The sequence below is a fragment of the Acinonyx jubatus genome, chromosome C1 (assembly GCF_027475565.1).
Source record: "Acinonyx jubatus isolate Ajub_Pintada_27869175 chromosome C1, VMU_Ajub_asm_v1.0, whole genome shotgun sequence".
NCBI classification, from domain to species: Eukaryota; Metazoa; Chordata; class Mammalia; order Carnivora; family Felidae; genus Acinonyx; species Acinonyx jubatus.
Genome location: NC_069381.1, coordinates 33620546 through 33637775, shown reverse-complemented (window position 1 = coordinate 33637775; position 17230 = coordinate 33620546). Strand labels below are relative to the sequence as shown.

At 55.4% G+C, this 17230-nt stretch overlaps 1 protein-coding gene across 4 annotated transcripts in view; it reads right to left on the bottom strand.

Annotated features, from left to right (window-relative positions):
- The window catches only part of SZT2 (SZT2 subunit of KICSTOR complex), a 50650-nt gene that overhangs the window by 4291 nt on the left and 29129 nt on the right, over nucleotides 1-17230 (bottom strand). For 2 of the 4 annotated variants that reach the window (XM_027059439.2, XM_053212790.1), the window contains exons 32-65: nucleotides 16905-17195; nucleotides 16612-16753; nucleotides 16317-16424; nucleotides 16166-16229; nucleotides 15758-15943; nucleotides 15244-15411; nucleotides 15074-15152; nucleotides 14868-14939; nucleotides 14484-14685; nucleotides 13605-13704; nucleotides 12792-12921; nucleotides 10880-11032; nucleotides 10695-10797; nucleotides 10500-10605; nucleotides 10302-10413; nucleotides 9553-9671; nucleotides 9284-9448; nucleotides 8947-9031; nucleotides 8624-8788; nucleotides 8368-8535; nucleotides 7870-8009; nucleotides 7277-7443; nucleotides 7052-7149; nucleotides 6828-6960; nucleotides 6586-6716; nucleotides 6382-6482; nucleotides 6132-6308; nucleotides 5661-5928; nucleotides 5500-5579; nucleotides 5287-5412; nucleotides 4963-5162; nucleotides 2753-2843; nucleotides 2527-2607; nucleotides 2370-2444 (exon numbers count right to left, since the gene is read on the bottom strand). In XM_027059439.2, the coding sequence (XP_026915240.1) occupies nucleotides 2370-2444; nucleotides 2527-2607; nucleotides 2753-2843; nucleotides 4963-5162; nucleotides 5287-5412; nucleotides 5500-5579; nucleotides 5661-5928; nucleotides 6132-6308; nucleotides 6382-6482; nucleotides 6586-6716; nucleotides 6828-6960; nucleotides 7052-7149; nucleotides 7277-7443; nucleotides 7870-8009; nucleotides 8368-8535; nucleotides 8624-8788; nucleotides 8947-9031; nucleotides 9284-9448; nucleotides 9553-9671; nucleotides 10302-10413; nucleotides 10500-10605; nucleotides 10695-10797; nucleotides 10880-11032; nucleotides 12792-12921; nucleotides 13605-13704; nucleotides 14484-14685; nucleotides 14868-14939; nucleotides 15074-15152; nucleotides 15244-15411; nucleotides 15758-15943; nucleotides 16166-16229; nucleotides 16317-16424; nucleotides 16612-16753; nucleotides 16905-17195 (4586 nt within the window). Of the gene's footprint in view, nucleotides 1-486; nucleotides 842-2369; nucleotides 2445-2526; nucleotides 2608-2752; nucleotides 2844-4962; nucleotides 5163-5286; nucleotides 5413-5499; nucleotides 5580-5660; nucleotides 5929-6131; nucleotides 6309-6381; nucleotides 6483-6585; nucleotides 6717-6827; nucleotides 6961-7051; nucleotides 7150-7276; nucleotides 7444-7869; nucleotides 8010-8367; nucleotides 8536-8623; nucleotides 8789-8946; nucleotides 9032-9283; nucleotides 9449-9552; nucleotides 9672-10301; nucleotides 10414-10499; nucleotides 10606-10694; nucleotides 10798-10879; nucleotides 11033-12791; nucleotides 12922-13604; nucleotides 13705-14483; nucleotides 14686-14867; nucleotides 14940-15073; nucleotides 15153-15243; nucleotides 15412-15757; nucleotides 15944-16165; nucleotides 16230-16316; nucleotides 16425-16611; nucleotides 16754-16904; nucleotides 17196-17230 lie in introns of those variants that run through there. The other 2 variants (XM_027059441.2, XM_027059440.2) reach the window with 2 other exon arrangements.

Here is a 17230-nt window from a genome sequence, read left to right as displayed (position 1 = left end):
GAGGAAGTTCAAGATTCACCCTGTTGCTGTGGGCCTGGGGGAACCCTGTCTGCCAGAGTAACTTCTATGGGGAGCCCTCCTCATTACGTCCCCTGTTTCATACAGTATCATGACTCTGTTGACGTGAAACCACGACCATTTTGATAGATGGGCCTTTTCACTCTATCCCAGATTCCAATAAAGTCTGAGGCAGATTCACTGATGCAAAAAATACTTGTTCAGTGTCTTACTAGGTACTGTTCGGGTGCTGGGGATACAGCGGGAAACAAGCAAACCCTACCTTCAAGAGCTCCCGTTCTAGTAAGTGGGTAGGTAAGATGATAACTGTTAGGCAGAATAAATGAGGAGGCAGTACGCTAGAAGGTGGGGTTGTGGAAAATCTAGTAAAGCAGCTGCAGTTTTAAACAGGGTGATCCGGGTAGGCCAGGTGTGTAATTTACTATTAGAAAGTCTTTCCCGGCCCCTCCCATCTCTCCAGCTTTACCTTCCATCAAAGCACCGCTCTTCCCAGTACATCATACATTCTCTTCACACTTTTGTAACTGCTTGTTCTCTCTGCCTGGAATGCTGCTCTCCCTGCTCCCCAAATGTGGCTAACTCCTACTCAATCATAAAGCTTCATCTGGGATATCCTGCGAAGGCTAGGCCAGGGTAGGCCTCCTCTAATTGATCTGCGAATGAATGAACCACGAATGGAGGAAGGAAGGAAGGCAGAGACACAGAGCTGGTGCTTCTCTTGGTGGAAATCACCATCACTGAGAGTGTTAGCGGCTGGATCTGCGGTGCTGGGATGGCAGAATCTACACGACCATTCCATCAGAAGCACTGGGCACAGGAGTTACTAGGAAAGGAAATAACTGGCTGTCAAAGAAGTGACAGCCTAGGGGCCAGGGGAGCTGTGTGATCTTGGCTGAGTCATGGTCTCTCAGCCTTAGTTTCCTCATGTACATGAATATAACATAAAGGTCTTTGTAAAGCTAGAGAGCTTGTGATAAACTGAAATAACCAAGGACTATGATTATCATGAGCACCAGAGAGGCGGCCAAAGAAATGTCACAGGATGCTCACGGAGGAGGGGAAGAGGAAGAAAGGAAGGCTCGGGGACACTGGTGTCTGGGACATCACTGATTTCACTGTTAGGAAGGCACACGATGATGTGTTACCTTAGGGCTCACGTTCCACAGACCTAGATTCCAACCCCAGTACTGCCACCAACTGGCATGTGCCCAGGCAATTACTTAATATCCATGCACATCGGTTTCCTCAAGTGTGCAGCAGGAGGGAAACTCTCCACTGAGCACATACTCCACACTTAATAAACAACAGCAACAATAAAAGAATTTACAAATCTAAGTAGGGTCAGAGATTACACAAGTAGGGGCAAAGCAAGCCAAACTGGATGGAAATCAGGGGCAGAGAAGCCACAAGGACTTCAAGAAGCTCGAGAGAGTCATGGAGGTGGGTCTTCCCTGCCAGTACAGCACTACACGGACAGCATACCTGCTTGTCCAGAGCTCCCTTCATAGCGCTCTGGCCCAGGTAGGTTCCTGCACGTAAAGTCCCCACGCTTTTCTAGGTCACCTTATCTTGTGATGAGTGGACTAGGGATCCACACTCAAGTCAAAGGCAACCATCTATGGGCTGGACGTGAGCATTCCAGCTATGAGGAGTCTGACTAGGCCCAGTCAGACCTTGATCTCAAACTAGATGAGAGGCACAGAGAAGGTACAGGCCCTCACATGACATGCCTGATGACCTGAAGGAGCTGAACTAACTCAAGTACAGAGGGCTTTAGGTCCCTGACCTCACTCAATCCTTTGACTCATTCTGAGCACTCCTGAGTTGTGCGGCCCTCACCGGTATAGGGCTCTGCCCTGAGGCCGACAGGGATGTAAATAACAACTAAGGGCCAGGGGTATGCTGTGTGGCTGGGAACTCTGGTCCTCATTCTAAGTGTTAGTGATGACACTGACAAAGTCTGGCTGTCTCCAGCTCTAGATTAGGCCAGGACTGCCCTTGGCATTGGCCTACCCATGTGTCAGGTTACCCACTATGTTCAAATGTGCTAGCTGACCATCTCTGGTTATGGCTTAACCACAGTGCCAGGCTCCTGTCAGTGCCAGACCAGCCACGGTGCTGGACTGCCTTCTGCCTCCAGTGCTATGGCTGAATAACAGCTCCAGGCCATCGACACAGTGACACTGATGGGTGGATGACCCAGTCATGGCACCAGAATGACCACTGACTTGGCCAGCCCACAGCAACAGATCACCACTGGGCCAGACTATCTGTGTTCCTCTTGCCACAGCACACTGGGGATGCGCTGAGTATGCCCGAGACCCCCTATTCCCTCTGTTCCTACCACATACCTGAGAGTTGACAGCTTGCCCCATGGGGATTCGGGAACATTCTAGGGCGAACTGTTTGACACAGAAGTAGCAGCCCTGGAGAGAGGGTGAAGATGAGGTCAGGAGGGCAAGAGACATATGGATCTGGCTCTCCCTACTCAGTGCTCCTCCTGCTCACCTGAAAAGCCAGCTCCATGAGGATGATGCCCCCGGGCAGTGCCCTCTGTAGGTGGTAGGTGGTGACTGGAGAGCCAGTGCTCTAAAGAAAGGAGAAAAACTGGGGTTCAGGGGCAGGGGTTGGACATTCACCAGCCTTGAACCAGCAGGGGAGGATCAGGGATGCTAGCTTGGGTCTGGGGCCTCATGGGTTTCACTGTCAGTGAAGGTACACAATGATGCATTACCTTGGGGCTCCCGTCAGTCTTGGTTTTAGGGCAGGAGAAGGAGCCACGCCCCTCTGTTCCAAGGACAGCCATGGCCCGCAGCCGGCTGGTGCTGTAGGAAACAGAACAAGAGGATGAGGCAGGCCAGTGGGTAAGGCGGTATGGCCTGCACACCTAGAATCCATTTCATGGGCGAGCAGGGGTGGAAACAGGGCCAGAGAGGGGATGGAGCTGCCTGGGCTCCTGTGTCAGGTAAGTGGCCGAGACCAGAGTTCAGGTCTAGAGCGTGGGGCAGGATTCTCTCCACAGCAGCTGCTGTGGTCAGGGGAAGCCAGAGGAGTACTCCATGGGGAGGGGGACAGCAGGCCTTGCTCTACCAGTGAGAGAAGGAGGGTCAGGTGAGGGTGCGAGAGAGGCTGCTGGGACTGTGGGGAGACGCCGTGATGAGAGATGGAGTGTGCGTACTGGGGGCAGTGGGAGCAGGGGGACGGAGAGGATGATGTACATCTAAGATTTCAGGAGGAAAATTCAAGCACATGCTTGAGGCCGTAATTAGGCACTTTTGCTGAGAGGGAAAAGGCTTTTTTTTTTTTGACTAAGAAACGGCAGCTTCAGTGTCCCATAGGTCTGCTCAACTCAGAGGCAAGGGGAGCAGAGAAGCAGGGAAGGTACTGTGAAGAAGGGAAATAGCAGGGACCAGTGGGACACACTCATCACTTCAGGAGCTATAAACTGCCAGAGTTCTTGCTGGCAGTCTGGGGTGGGGAGTGTCAAAGCCTCTGGGGAAAAGCAGCGTCTCATTTAATCCTCAAGGAAATTGGGACAAGACTTAGGCAGCGATTGGAAATGGTTAAAGACTGATGAGAAAGGAAGGCCTGACAATAAATTTTGCTCTAGAAATGTATTTTTCAACCCAGTGTCTTTTGTTTTAAAAAGGAATCCAGGGGCGCCTGGGTGGCTCAGTCGGTTAAGCGTCCGACTTCGGCTCAGGTCACGATCTCATGGTTTGTGAGTCTGAGCCCCGTGTCGGGCTCTATGCTGACAGCTCAGAGCCTGGAGCCTGCTTCGGATTCTGTGTCTCCCTCTCTCTCTGCTCCTCCCCCGCTCACATTCTCTCTCTCTCGCAAAAATGAATAAACATTAAAAAAAATTAAAAAAATTAAAAAATTAAAAAAAAAAAAAAAAGGAATCCAGAGTTTCGGGAAGAGCTTCACTGAATGGGAAGTATGGACACTAAAGTCTCTCAGAGACACTCCTTTAGGGGGACCTGTCTAGACAGCAAGCAGAGCTCCTGCTCAGTCCCTGTCACCCAGAAACGAGAGGGGTGAGGTCCCAGAGGCGCAGGCCTGTCCTCTCCTCCTAATGCCTGGAAGAGCAAGGGAGGCCTGGCAGCTGGAACGCTGGTTTCAGAAATGCTAAGGAGTTGGAATTGGCTTTCTGGGCCAAGTGGTGTCTTGAGGAAGGAAGTACAACTTACCAGCTTAAAAACAGAGAGGAGGGAGAGAACGCCTTGATAAACTCACAAACGTGGAGACCCAAAAGTAACCATGCCATGTGAAGACATACGTTCCCATGGCCACTGGGAAGGGGCTGGGAACGCAGACTCTGGAGGCCCAGATGTTGAGACGAACATAAAGCAGGGGCCACGGAAACGGGGATTTGAGATTTGACACAGAACAGGGAAGGTGGCTGTGGATGTTTCATGTGCTCTGGGGAGAGGAAAGGTGATGACAGAAGAGCTGCCTACTTGCCAAGACTCAGGCCTGTCACAACTGCCCACGAGCAGGCCAGACACAGGGTTCCCTGTTGAGAGAGACCGCTAGCTTCCTGGGGCCACGAAGGGCTTCCTGGGCCACGAAGCATGTGAAATACCAGGAGAGGCCCATGCAGGATCTGGCCAGGAATCAGTAAGCCCCAGATTCAGAAGCCTGGGAGCTTCACATGTGTGGTTGTACACCGGCACGTAAGCAAAAAGACGTAAGCGGGCATGAACCCTGTGAGGATGTACACGGCTCTGCGTACAAACGTGGCCGCGAGGTTTAGACGACGTGCGGGAGGCCCGCACGAAAGCGTCCAAGATCCTCATGCATGTGTTCAGCCCAGTGGGATGAACGTGCACGAGAACCCAGTTGTTCCAACGGGACCCGTGTGAAGAGAGCAAGGGTGTGTGGGGCCTGGCCCACGGCGGAGGGGAGCGGGGGGGTGGGTGGGGAAGGAAGAGACGGGCTCACCTGCGGGCGGGTGAGGGGGGCCGCAGCGGCACCAGCACAAAGCCCATGCTCTGCAGATACTGCACGTACTGCTGCAGGAAAGCCAAGCTCAGCTCCTTCAGCCAAGGCTCTTCACGGGCACCTGGCGGAGGCACATCTGAGGGCTCGCAGCCTGCGGGGGCCTCGCGGCTCCCGGAGCCTGACTCGGGGCGATGGCGCCGCTGTGGGAGTGGAGATTAAGGGAGGCTCTAGCCGCCGTCAAACACACCACAGTGGGGGAGGAATGGAGGGCACTGCAGGTAAACGGAGGTCCCGTGGGAGAAGCCCAGGAGTCCCCAGCCTCACCTGGCCCTCGGGGGGCCCAGAGGTCTCTGGGGGCCCGTGCAGCCAGGCAGCCGGGTCGAAGAGCAGGGCTGTCGCACAGTAATGCACCAGGCGGGAAGACTGCTTCAGGGTCTCCAGCTCCGCAGCCTGGGGACATGGGGCGGTGAATACCAGAACGGTGGCCAGGAGAGGGTCACAGGATGCTCACGGAGGGCACAGGCTCGGGCCACTCACACTGATGGGCATGCTGGCAGGGGCAGAACGCTGCTGCCAGGTCACGAACAGGTTCTCCATCTTCATCTGGCGCTCCAGCTCTGGGGGTTGCAGGCATTGGTAACGGCCCGGGAGCTGTCAGCCCTCTCTCTCCCACATTCTGCCCGGCCCAGTGCCCTCACCTCTGCGCTCGGCCATCTTGATCTCCAGGAACTGTTGTCCATGGTAGGTGACGGGATCAGGGGGTCTGGGCACAGGACCGAGTGAGGAGCTGGGGCGGGCAGCTGTGATATCCCGCAAGGCCTCATCGAAGGGGAATGTGTCCAGGGGAAGGGGGCCCCCACCCCGAGAGGATGCACTCAGCCGGCCCTGTTCACGGCTCAGAGGGGGGCTTGCACTCCGGATGAGGGTCTCTGCTTCCATGGTTGGCAGCAGAAATGGGTTTGGCTCCTGAGAGAGACAGAGTGTCACAATGGGTTCATGGCCTTTGCCCTCAGATCCTCTCACCCACCCCATGGCCTCCTTTCTCAGACTCACCCTCCCCACTACCTCTGCCCTCAGTCTGTCCCCTCTCCCCTGCTCTCGGACTGGCACTTCCTTGAACTAATCCCTCAGGAACCAGAACTAGAGGAGGGGGCCCAAGCAACGGGCACCTTTTCATCCCGCACCGGGAAGTCCAACTGGCCGTAATGATGGAAGAGCCCAAGCTTCTGGCTGAGGAGGCAGAAGATGAGATGGGCACGTGAGTTCTGCCACTGCACGAGGCGAACCAGCGCTCGGCCCAATGCCGCTCCCAGGTCTGGAGCCCAGTTGTAGGTCAGCAGCTGCAGCTGGAAGTCAGGGGTCAGGGTCAGGGAGATCACCGAACCCCTTCTCAGACCCAGCCGCTGGCCCCACATCTACCTTCTTGTCCACGACCTCCAACAGCAGGAACCTCTGCCGGGGAGCACTTCGCCCGGAGCTCCCATCACCTCCTGGCTCGAAGCGCTGCATGGCCTTGGCGGCTAGAGGGGGGAGCGGCTCGATAGGGGTCTGGAGGCAGATCCCCTTGAGCCCCCCCTGCCCCCACAGCTATCTGAACTCACCCCCACTAGGCCATGCCCTCACCCTGCTGGGTTGGTCTTCTCCACTGCAAGAAGTTCCTGCCCAGAAGCAGCAGATGTCTCTCAGCTGCTGGGCGTGGGGTTGGGCCCAGTTGTCCAAGGGAGCAAGGACTGAAGAGCTCAGGCTCTGAACCCCTGGAGGGAGGGACAGAAAGCAGACCACCCGTGGCCCTATTCTCTGGCCACCACCTCCCAGGCCTAGCCCCCACCTGCCCTAGCTCAGCCTCCATGAGACCCCAAACTCACAAATGCTGCTCAAAGACACGGACGCTGGTGTCTCCAGCCATGGAGGTAACAAGAGCAGTGAACTCAGAAAGGACAGATGGAAGGAGGAATCGGGACACCATGTGGGTGGAGCTTCTGGACACTGAGGCACAACCTGGAACCAGCGCAGAGAAGTCATGATGGGGCTGCAAGATGGGGACCAGGCCATGAGGTTGAGTACAGGGGAGGGGGGCCTAGGGTCTCACCGATCTGAACCATAAACTCCATCCAGCGCTGAGTCACACGAGCAAACACAGGCTGCAGGGTCCCCACCTCGCCCTCTTCTAGCTGTGTGGTCCGGCGTCTGAAGACACAGTAGGAGTGAGACCCTCACATCCATATGTCACACGAGTGTGTTTACACAAACTTGATACTCACCTGTGACTTCACACCCTCCCATGACACAACAGGACACCACATCACACACACACCTTTGTCTCTGGGCTCCAGAATCTGGGCCCGGTGCCCGCTCAGTTCCACCCGGAGTCCGAACACTTTCAGTTTTGTGACGCCTCCGGCCCCGGGTGTCTTCTGGCCGATCCAGGACAATGTCATCCGTTGTTTTGGGGGAACCCAAGTCCCCACATTCTGTTTTACTCTGGGGGCAAGGCAGTGAATGAGGAAGAGCCGTCGGGAAGGGGGATGGCATGAAGGATGGGGGCATCGTGGAAAAGTAACAAGAGCCTGGAGGGCTTGGTGCAGGCCCTGGCGTTGCTGCAGGCTCACTAAGGAGCTTTGGGCAGACTACTCAGCTTTCCTGAGCTTCGGCACCCACGTTGGGAAAAGCCCTACTTATCCTGCAGGCTGCTGTGAGGGCCCCGTAAGAAAAAGGGAAGCGAAGGCACTTGATAAGCTGAGGCTCTCTACGTCAGAGAGAACCTGCCACATTCTGCAAACCCCTAATGACAGGATCATTTATATGACAGGTGATCTTGGGCGAGGTCTGCAGGGGAAGGTAGGGGGGCTAGGAAGCAGGCAAGAAGGTAGATGCCAACTTCACCACTTCTTCCCATCCTCCCATTACCAGCATATCCCAGAAGCTACGCCGGCCAGCCTTGCTGGGGGGAGTCACAGGCTCCCCAGGGCCAGGGCCAGGGCCAGGGGGAAAGGTGCTAGCTCGGCCCGCAGGGCTCTTGGTTTCCAACGACCCGCTCCTGAGACTTCCTGTGGACATCAGACATTACAGAAGCCTGTCACTGACGGTCAATCCCTATTTCCGACAACCTAGCCCCAAGACAGGTATGAGAGTGACTTGTCCCTTACTCTACGTGTTAGTGAATGACAGTATGTGCAACTGATAGCCACACGTTTGTGAGCAGATATCCCTCTCTAAGTGGGTGACCAACTGCATGTGTGCATTTTGCTGGCGTGTCACCTTGCTGATGCAGGGAAGATAAAGGACAACCGTGAATCTGTATTTTGGAGGGAGCCTCTGTGATGCCTTCCTGGACCCCCATCTTTGCAATCTCACCAGCTACCACTGTCTTCCCAGGGCCTGGGGTGTTCTCTGGACCCCACGTACCTGGAGATGTGTCCTCTGTACACAGCGAGGCTGGCAGCAGCCGCAGCTCCATAATGCCATCAGCCAGGGCCTGGCGAGCTGCTCCTCGGAGCTTCTCCTCTAGCTGTACGATACTGATGTTCCCCTTCTCCCACACATCCAGTCGAAGCCGTGGGGCCCCATTCTGAGCTGAAGGAAAGAATGGAGGTGACCTGGTGGTGCCTCTTGTTCCCAGAGCATTAACTATACACCCCCTCCTCTGACCAAGCTGCCCCACCTGGAGAACTGTCTGGCACGATCGGGCAGCGGGTGACCTGGGTCAGCTGCTCAAATTCCTCCTCTTGCAGTGGGTCTAGGGGCCCCGGAGAGGAGGGGGGCCATGATGCCAGTGAGATGGGGTTCCCCCCTTCATCCACGAAGGCTAGAGTGATGCAGGCAACCCCTGGGTACAAATCCACAGGAAGGCTCAGGTCTGAGACCTCCAGACATCCTGTCGCCCCCTCTGGATTGCCCTGAGCTGCAAGGCTGGAAAAGGCTCTGTCAGCCACAAGACAAGAAAGGCTTTCCCACAGTCAGCAGTGGCACAGGCCTGCCTCGTACCTTTGCCCCCGGTGCCCTGTCCGCCAGGCTTGTTATACAAGTAGATGTCCAAGTCGGGGAGGCCGCCCTGCGGTGGGAGCGGGTGCTGGGGAGACAAGCACAGAGCACTAAGACTAAGTGGATGGACAGAAGCCATCAGGGGGTGGTGTCCACAGTGGGGGATGGCAGACAGGCACACCCGGGAGCACAGGAAGACAATAAAGGTGCAGGGGGTGGGGGAGGCATGGGTGTATACAGGTCCATGGGCAAAGGTAAGCACGTGACACCTGTAGAAAACGGTTACAACGGCAAGGGGGTGAGTGGGGGCATCTGTGCACGGGAGGGACTGAAATCTCACCTGGAAGTGGTTCCGGCTGTTGCTGTCCGTGTACTTGGGAGAGTGCAGGAAGATGAGCAAGTTCTGCCGCAGGTACCAGGCCAGGGCAGGAAGCCAGGGCCTGCAGGAGGCAGGCAGGGCCAGATGCAGCACTTCTGAGGGAAGACTTCCGGGGGGCTGGATGAACTGCAGAGTGGGAAGGGGAGTCAGAGCTGCACGGAGAGGGTACAGCGGAGATGGTCCCTATACCCGAGCCTTGGAGGGATGTTGGAGGCTGGGAGGGAGCTGACCTCCACGTCAGCCGGTGTCAGCTTGCAGTTCCGAACCAGCATGACTGTGATGACATCCAGTGTGGCCTCGTCCAGGCGCCGACGCAGAACCCGTACTAGCTCATCTGTAATCTCGGGACCTTGACACAGCCATGGTAAGGTGGAGACATTGATGGAGGATCCAGCAACCCCCAGTACGGCCCTTAAACCCCAGCCTTGAACATTCCCCCACACACTGGAGGCAGCCAGCACTAGTTTCTAGCGCTGCCAAGTTCTAGTTTACTGTGTAACTGTGGACAAGTGAGTCTCACCTCTCAAAGCCTCAGTGTCCTCATTCATAAGATGGGAGAAATAATAACATCTACCTCATATGTAACAGTCTTAGCCCAAGACCTGGTACACGTGAAACCAGCTATAAATATCAGCTGGAACACCCAGTCACCTACTGGATACCCCATGCTCAACATATCCCAAACCGAACCCATCACCTTCGCCCCAGACCTATCAATAGAACACCATCTACACATAGTCACCCAGGCTAGCTAGATACCTGATATCACCTTTAACGGTTTCTCTTCCCCAAGCTGCATTTCATTCAGCTACAGGGCCTACTCTCTAAACATCACCGGAGTCTGTCTGTCCCACCCAGCTCTGGCATGAGGGAAACCCAGAGCACGGCATGAGCTAGAGTGGGAAGGTACCAAAGGAAGTCTCGGAGAATTCCAGAACCTCATCTGGTTACACTCCTGCCCCCTCCTCACAGTGCGTACCTGCCTGTCCTACGCCATGCACGAGCAGCTGGATATGCCTGTCCACCTGGCCCACAGGACGAGCAGCATCTGAACCACGGCTAGAAGCCATGTCCAGGGGAGAACGAGGACCCTGCAGGGAAACTTGGTCAGGGCCCGGCTCCAGGGGGTAGAGTATGAGGGAAGCACAGGGCACCAGGATATGGGGGTGATACATGCCGAGGCTTCCTCAGAGTAGATGGGCTCCTGGCTTCGGGAAAGAGCTAGGGAGGGGGGCAGGGCATCACCTTCCCAAGGCCGCTCACTGCAGGACGTCTCCAGGAGTCTGGAAAAGAGAAGCAGAGTCTTTGGACATACCTCCTCTGCCTCCGTCCTTGATCCATGCTTTGCCCTGTCTTCCCAGGACCCACATACCTCAGGTAGTACACAGCCTTCGTTGCTCGTTCCTGATAGACAAACATATTCTTCCGGTTCACCACAGAGAAGGCATTGAGCACAGAGCGCAGGGCCTGGATGGCTGTGCGAGTAACAGGGGCTCAGGACGCTCCCCTCTCCACATTCCCTCCCACTCCACCTGCCCTCTCATGCCCATCACACACCCCGAGAGACCCCCATGCTGGGTCCCATTTTCAGGCGTGAATGGACTCGAATCACGGTTTTCCACACAACGTCACAGGAGAAATGGCCAGGGACAAACTGCATGGTGGCTGCTAGGTACCCTCGGGGTGTACAACTCTCGTCAGCAGCGTAATCTGGGGAGAAGGGAGACACTGGATCAGAAGCGGGACACGGCCCTCTGCCCTTGCTACTTCACACTAATGAACTGCCTACTTGTCCTCACTCCCCAGGACTCCTTGGCCCTGTCTGTTAGCCTGCAGGGGCAAGACGGTCATTCTGGGCAACAAGGCAGGACCATGCTCTTGGGAAGCCAGGTGACAGCACAGAGGCTCTCGGGAGGTGTGGAGAAGGAGCTAAGAAGAGGCGTCAGGTAAGGCAGAGCACAGGAAAATCCCAAAGATAATGCCAAGACACTGTGTTATACTAGAACATGTTATAATCCATCTGTGTGCTCACAGGGAGTGGCAACAAGAACCCCGTTAGAACGGAGAGGATGTGAGTGCTGACACACGCTCACGGCAGAGTCAGGGAAAATGCTCTGGAGGACAGCTATCCCAGGGAACCCCTAGGGCGGTAGGACACAATGCAAGAGCCCAAGCACACGGTCCAGTGCCTCACCGGACCCCTGCCAGGTTCCCAGGTTGATGCGGAACCTCCCAGTAGGGCCAAGGTGGCGATTTGGTTTCTCAGAGAAGCTGCTGCCGGGTGTGAGCGGTTTACAGGCCACACAGGGGGCTGCAGAGTTTGAAATGGAATGCTGGTTGCTAAGACCTTCGGCAAAACCACACGGAGAGACTATAACGAGGAGCAGCCATCTCTGGGCTCCAACTGGTCTTACATCTCAGGCTGCTAGAAGTCATTTTGAAGCAAAAGTACTTGGCTGTCCTGGCTCATGCTCAATTTGTAGAAGATGCCATCAACTCCCTGGGAAGTCCGCTAATTAGGGGACTTCTGCTTTGATATGGAGCACATCTCAGGATGTGCAGAGAGATGCAATGTCCAGGACTGTTAGGGACATTTGCCCACAGACTTGTGGAGAATGTTAAAATTAAGAAGCAGTCTGATATTACTTTTAAACCAGAAGGGAGAGCTGCAAAGGAATGCCATGATGTGGCTTTCCCCTCTGAGCTGGGGTGAGAGGTCATCAGGAGTAAGAGAAGACCGCAGAAGTGTCAAGACTTCAATTAGCATCTCGAGAATTACCATGTTTCCCAACCATGACCAGAAATCTGAGGAATCCCAAAGGGATCTCGTACCTGCCTGTCTGGAGGGACAGCCAACTGGAAGACACATCCTCCTACTGGGCCTTAGGTTCCTCCCCTCTGCCCTTCTCCCCCCTGTGACTTGGCCTATAAGTCCACACTCCCTCACTCCATTCTTCGGCCCTGTCTGTTACCCAAAGGGGAAAGGCGGTCATTTTGGAAAAGAAGGTGGGGCCAGGGAGAGGCACGCCCTCAGGAAGACAGGTCACAGCCGGTGCCCCTTCCACAGTCCCTTTTCTCCTGTATTCTTCAACCTTTCCTTCTCTACTGGCTCTTTCCCTGTGGAACATAAATGTGCGAGTCTCTACCTCACTATCAAGTTCCTCCGTTGCCTCCCATCTTCCTCTAGTCTCCACCACTTGAATGAGTAGCTATTCTCTGCTCCGGCTGTATAATTATCTTCGCTTCTGTTTCTCTGGTTCCTAGCCCCACCTCCCTGCTGAAACTACTTTCACTGACAACACAGAGGAACTCTTCAAGAGCCCAACTCAGCAATCCTTTTCTGTCCTATCCTCCCTGCTCTCCTGGCACTGGTGACCAGGTCATGGTGCCTCCGCCCTTGTCTTTTCACCCAAGAATGGATACAGAGAGGGCAGCAGCCCGTGAGGGAGGCTCCTGGGTGGGGTCTCACCATCGCTGGGCAGTGGTGCCCGCTGACGGGAGTGGAAGGGGGTCTCACTGCGCCATAGATCTTCTTCACTCTCGGCCACCAGAAGAGAGTTACACACGTGACTGTCATGGAGGTCCTGCAGAAGCAGTCGCTGGGAGAAGAAGCAAGGTATGAGGGAACTGAAATATTTCTCATAAATTGGTGGTGGTGGTCAGGGATGATCAAAGGCCAGAGCTGATGCCTGTTATTACTGGGGGTCAGTGGTCAGCAGAGCATCAGTAATCACTGGGGTGGGGGTCGGGGTGGGGGGGGGGTCAGAGATGTGCCCCATAGTCACTGGGCTCTGAACCCCCGTTAGAACTCATCCCTCTTCTTTGCCAGAACGTGTTCCCCATCCTTCAGGTCTCAGCTTAAAAATCAACTCTTCCTCTGACACTTCAGAAGGTCAAGACTGTCATTTGCTCTCCTAATTCTTCACAATTGTAATGGATACAATTCATACAATTCAGTTGTTCAATGCCTCTCTGCCCCACTCGACACAAGCTCCAGAGAGTTTTCCTGTGCTGTTCACTATTATATCCCTAACACTGGCACAGTGCAACTAGAAGGGACAGCTCATAGTCAGGGCCTGGGAGAGTAACCCGCGTTACTGGGACGACTGAGGGAGCGTTCCCAGTTTGTAGAGTCCGTGGAGTAACAGTACCCCGGTAACCAGGTGTCAAAGAAAATGGCCAAGATGGATCAAGAGCCTGTGAAGGTCAAGTTCCTGGAAACTCCTTCCTCATCTGAACAGTGTCCCGTGCCTAGAGAGCCCTGCCCCCAGCCGTCCCTTACCTGGTTGACCTCCCTGCAGATCTCCCCAACTCGCCTCACCAGGAGCTGCTGCAGGTGGCGACACTCGGTGCCTGGTCCCCCATCCTCCCGAATCAGGCTCCTAGAGGGGAGGGATGGATCAGACACACTTCTGGGGTGGGGGTGGGGAGCTTGAGAGCTGAGGCCAAGAGAAATCACGAAAAGGGAGTAGGACTGGACAAAGAGAAGCAAATCCTGGGAAAGAGGAGAAACAGAATTCTCGGTAGCAATTATGGCAGCATAGGCTCCACGCTTGCTTTGGCAGCACACCAACCCCAAGGCTTCCTTCACACGGTGTACCTCTTCTCCACTCTCCAATCTTGATCAGAATGGCGGTCTTCCCTTCTCAAACCCCCTCCACTCTGTGATGAGAGCCATATTTAACCAGAGGCCTACCTGTGAATTCTGGCTCTGCCCTTTACTGTGACCTTAGGCAAGTATTTAATTTCTCTGTGCTTGAGTGTTGTCATCCATGCCATAAGGAGAATAATACTTTCGAGGACTATTTCATAGATGAAAGGAGCTGATCCAGGTAGAACACTTAGAACACTGTCTGCTGCATAATAAGCACTTGTGAAATATTACCTATTATTCCCATATCAACTTCTGAAGCTGCTCTGAACTGTAGATGCTCTTAATGCTTGACGAGGAGCCCAAATCCTACCAGCTTTTTACCTCTGTTAGGAAAGCAAAGAGTAACCTGCTTTGCTATATATAGGCTGTGGGAAGTGGTCAGGACCCCCCAGCCTTAGAATACAAACCCTCAGTCCCAAGTTTTACTTTTGAGTGATATCGGAGAGGAGTGTTGTGGGACCAGGGGAAAGCAGCTAACCTCAGAGTCAGGCGCAGGACCCTACTTACCGCGCATGTGCATACACTTCTACACGATCCTGTAGTATGCGGACGATGAGCCAGAAGTCAGGCAGGCAGGGCCCAGGGAGGCCTGAGAGTGAAGGCTGTGGAGGTGCCTGCCCAGGTGGGGTCCTCAATGTGAAGGGAGGCTTCTCCCCCAGGGTCTCATTGGGGCCCTCGCTGTCTGAGCCACTGCTGCCACCATCATAACCTGTTTCAAATGTGCCGAAGTTCAGCCCCGTCCTTTGGCTCATCTGAGCCTCCGAGCATATCAGGCTTGATGGGCCCTTCCATGTTAGTCCTTTCTGATGCCCCCTGCCCAGTCCTTCTGCTGCACAGCCCTGAGTCTGCTTCCTATCAGCTCAGAGCCCTCTGCCCATCGCCCCGGCTTACCTAGGTGGTCAGAGTCCACACTGCCCTGACTGGACATAAGGCTCAGCCCCCGGCTAGGCCCAGGCTGTCTCCCTGGGAAGAGAAGGAAAATCCTGGAACATCTAGTGATCCTGTTTAGGACCACCCTCTGAAAATGGAAGCAGGGCCAGGGATCTGCAAGTCCCTGGTCCTAGCCCCCAGACTTTGTTGCCCAAGTCTTCTCTTACCTCCCTGTGGCAGGCTGAGGAGGGGCGTGCCATCAGAACCCTCTGGGGAGCCAGGGGCTTGGGGGCTGGCTGTCAGGGCCTAAGGTTAGGCAGAAAGTCAGGACTGAATACAGGCCCCACACACCCACCTCCACCCCCTCCATTCCCAGGTCATCCCAGGAAAGGCTCACCTCCGCTTCGACACCTTCGGCCTTGTCCTCATGGCTGTGCCAAGCCCAGGCTGCTGAAGGGAGCTCCCCTTGGGACCCTCCTGGCTGTTGGCCAACTGCCACAAAGAAGAAGCCACTGTCAGGATCCTCAAGAAGAATGTGGCCAGGGAGGTGAAGGCGGCGGAACTCCTGGGGAGCAGGAGCCAAGGTCACAGTTTAGGCAGGGGCAGCCCTCCCTATTCACGCCCTCCCCCTCCAACCCCCCGCTTCCTCAGCAGACCCCCACAATCATCTGGTAAAGCAGACACCGGCATCCCCATTGCTGAGGTATACAGAGGTTCAGTGAATTGCCTAAGGTTCAACAGGCCTAGTGGTAAGGAGGGGAGCCGGGTCTCTTCCCACCCTTCCCAGGCATGGGGTGAGGGACAGTGTGGTGAGGAGGCTGTTCTGGAGGGAGGCCAGTCTACTTCCGTATCTGGAGTCCAGGGAAGAATGGGCCCCAGGATGACCAGGGGGTGTTCTGAGGGTAGCATACCTCCTTGAATTGTGTGAGGGAACGTTCTGGCCCAAACACAAAACTCAGTGGCAGGGTCTGGCGAAGGCAGGTGGAGCGTCCAGGAGAGCTATGGATGTGGGCAGCTGCACGGTGCAGGGTAGGGCTCTGGGGGATGCCCCCTCTTCGGAGGGCCGCTACCATCTCGTCCTCCAGCAACCAGTGGATCTACAGACAGAGAGAGATCAGGGGAGTGGCCAAGGGCACCTCCCTCGCTGCCTGGCACATCACCTCACTCCCAGACTAGAAGGTACTCTGCCTCACAGATTGAGGGCAGCCCTACTCTGATCCCAGAATAAAGGGGCGCCTTAGCTTACTCATATGAGGGAGAGGGTATCGGTTACAGTGCTGAGGGGCTGTCAGTTAGGCTGGGGGAGGGAAGGCCCTCACCTCACTCATGGTGGTCTCAATAGCCAGTCTGTGGGGTGTGGCCAAATTGGACAGTCCAGGGTGCCTAAGTGGAAGAAAGGTTTAGATGTTGGTTTCCAGAAAACAAAACTGACAGGAAGTGAGGAACTCTGAGAGGGACAAAGGGAAGTACCTGTCTTCTTCTGGGGGTGGCATTGGGGGCCCCAGGCCATCATCCGACCTTAAAGATGATGGCTGCCCCGGGGATCGTGGGAAGGAAGCACTGCTTTCAGATGTGGACCTGAACAGAGTGGGAGCGAAGGTCAAAGATCAGCAGCCACGGCAGCTACTCTCCTCCTAGGGCTTCCTTAGCACTCCTTTCTTGGACTCTTTAAGGGGTCCTAGAGCCCTCAAGTACCTCTAGATTCCTTTAAAGGGCCCCTACCCAAACAAGGCCCCAGATCCCCCCACGAGACTTGCTGCCACACCGGTGGTGCTGAGGGTCCGAGGTTGGGGGAAGCTCCACTTCCAGAGGTAATGTCAGCACAAAGACGTCCAGTGTAATACTGAGGTCCCTCAGGGGCACGCGGCCTCCAATGGGGGGGCCCTCCAGACTGGAAAGGACCTGGCCTGGGAGAGGGGGAGAGTCAGGGTTGCTGGAGCCTGGGGACAAGCACAGACTTCAAGTTCTCAGTGCTAATGAGTTACGTCCACCCACAGACAGACAGGCAGGCAGGCTGTACTGGGACCTGTGGCCTTCCCTTGGGCACCCCAAACTCACCCAGGCAGGTGGGCAGGCTGCACACAGGTACTGAGCTGTGCTGCCCACGCAGCCGCACAGAGCACGTGAGGTGCAGGAAGAGAGGTGGCAGGTCATGTACCAGGCCCTCAGGCCCGGTAGGCGAATCACCCCCCAGGATACTGAAGGAGTCTTCATCAGGGTTCACAGTGTCCGCATCTGACAGCGAGGCAGAGTCGAGCCCAGCTGGCCCCAGGTCTGGTTCACGGCTCTCACGATACTCCACCTCTAGCTCTGGGTCACTCTCAGTGACCACACAGCAGGCTGTGTCTCCTAGACGTGGATGCATGTCGTGTGGTTAATGGGAG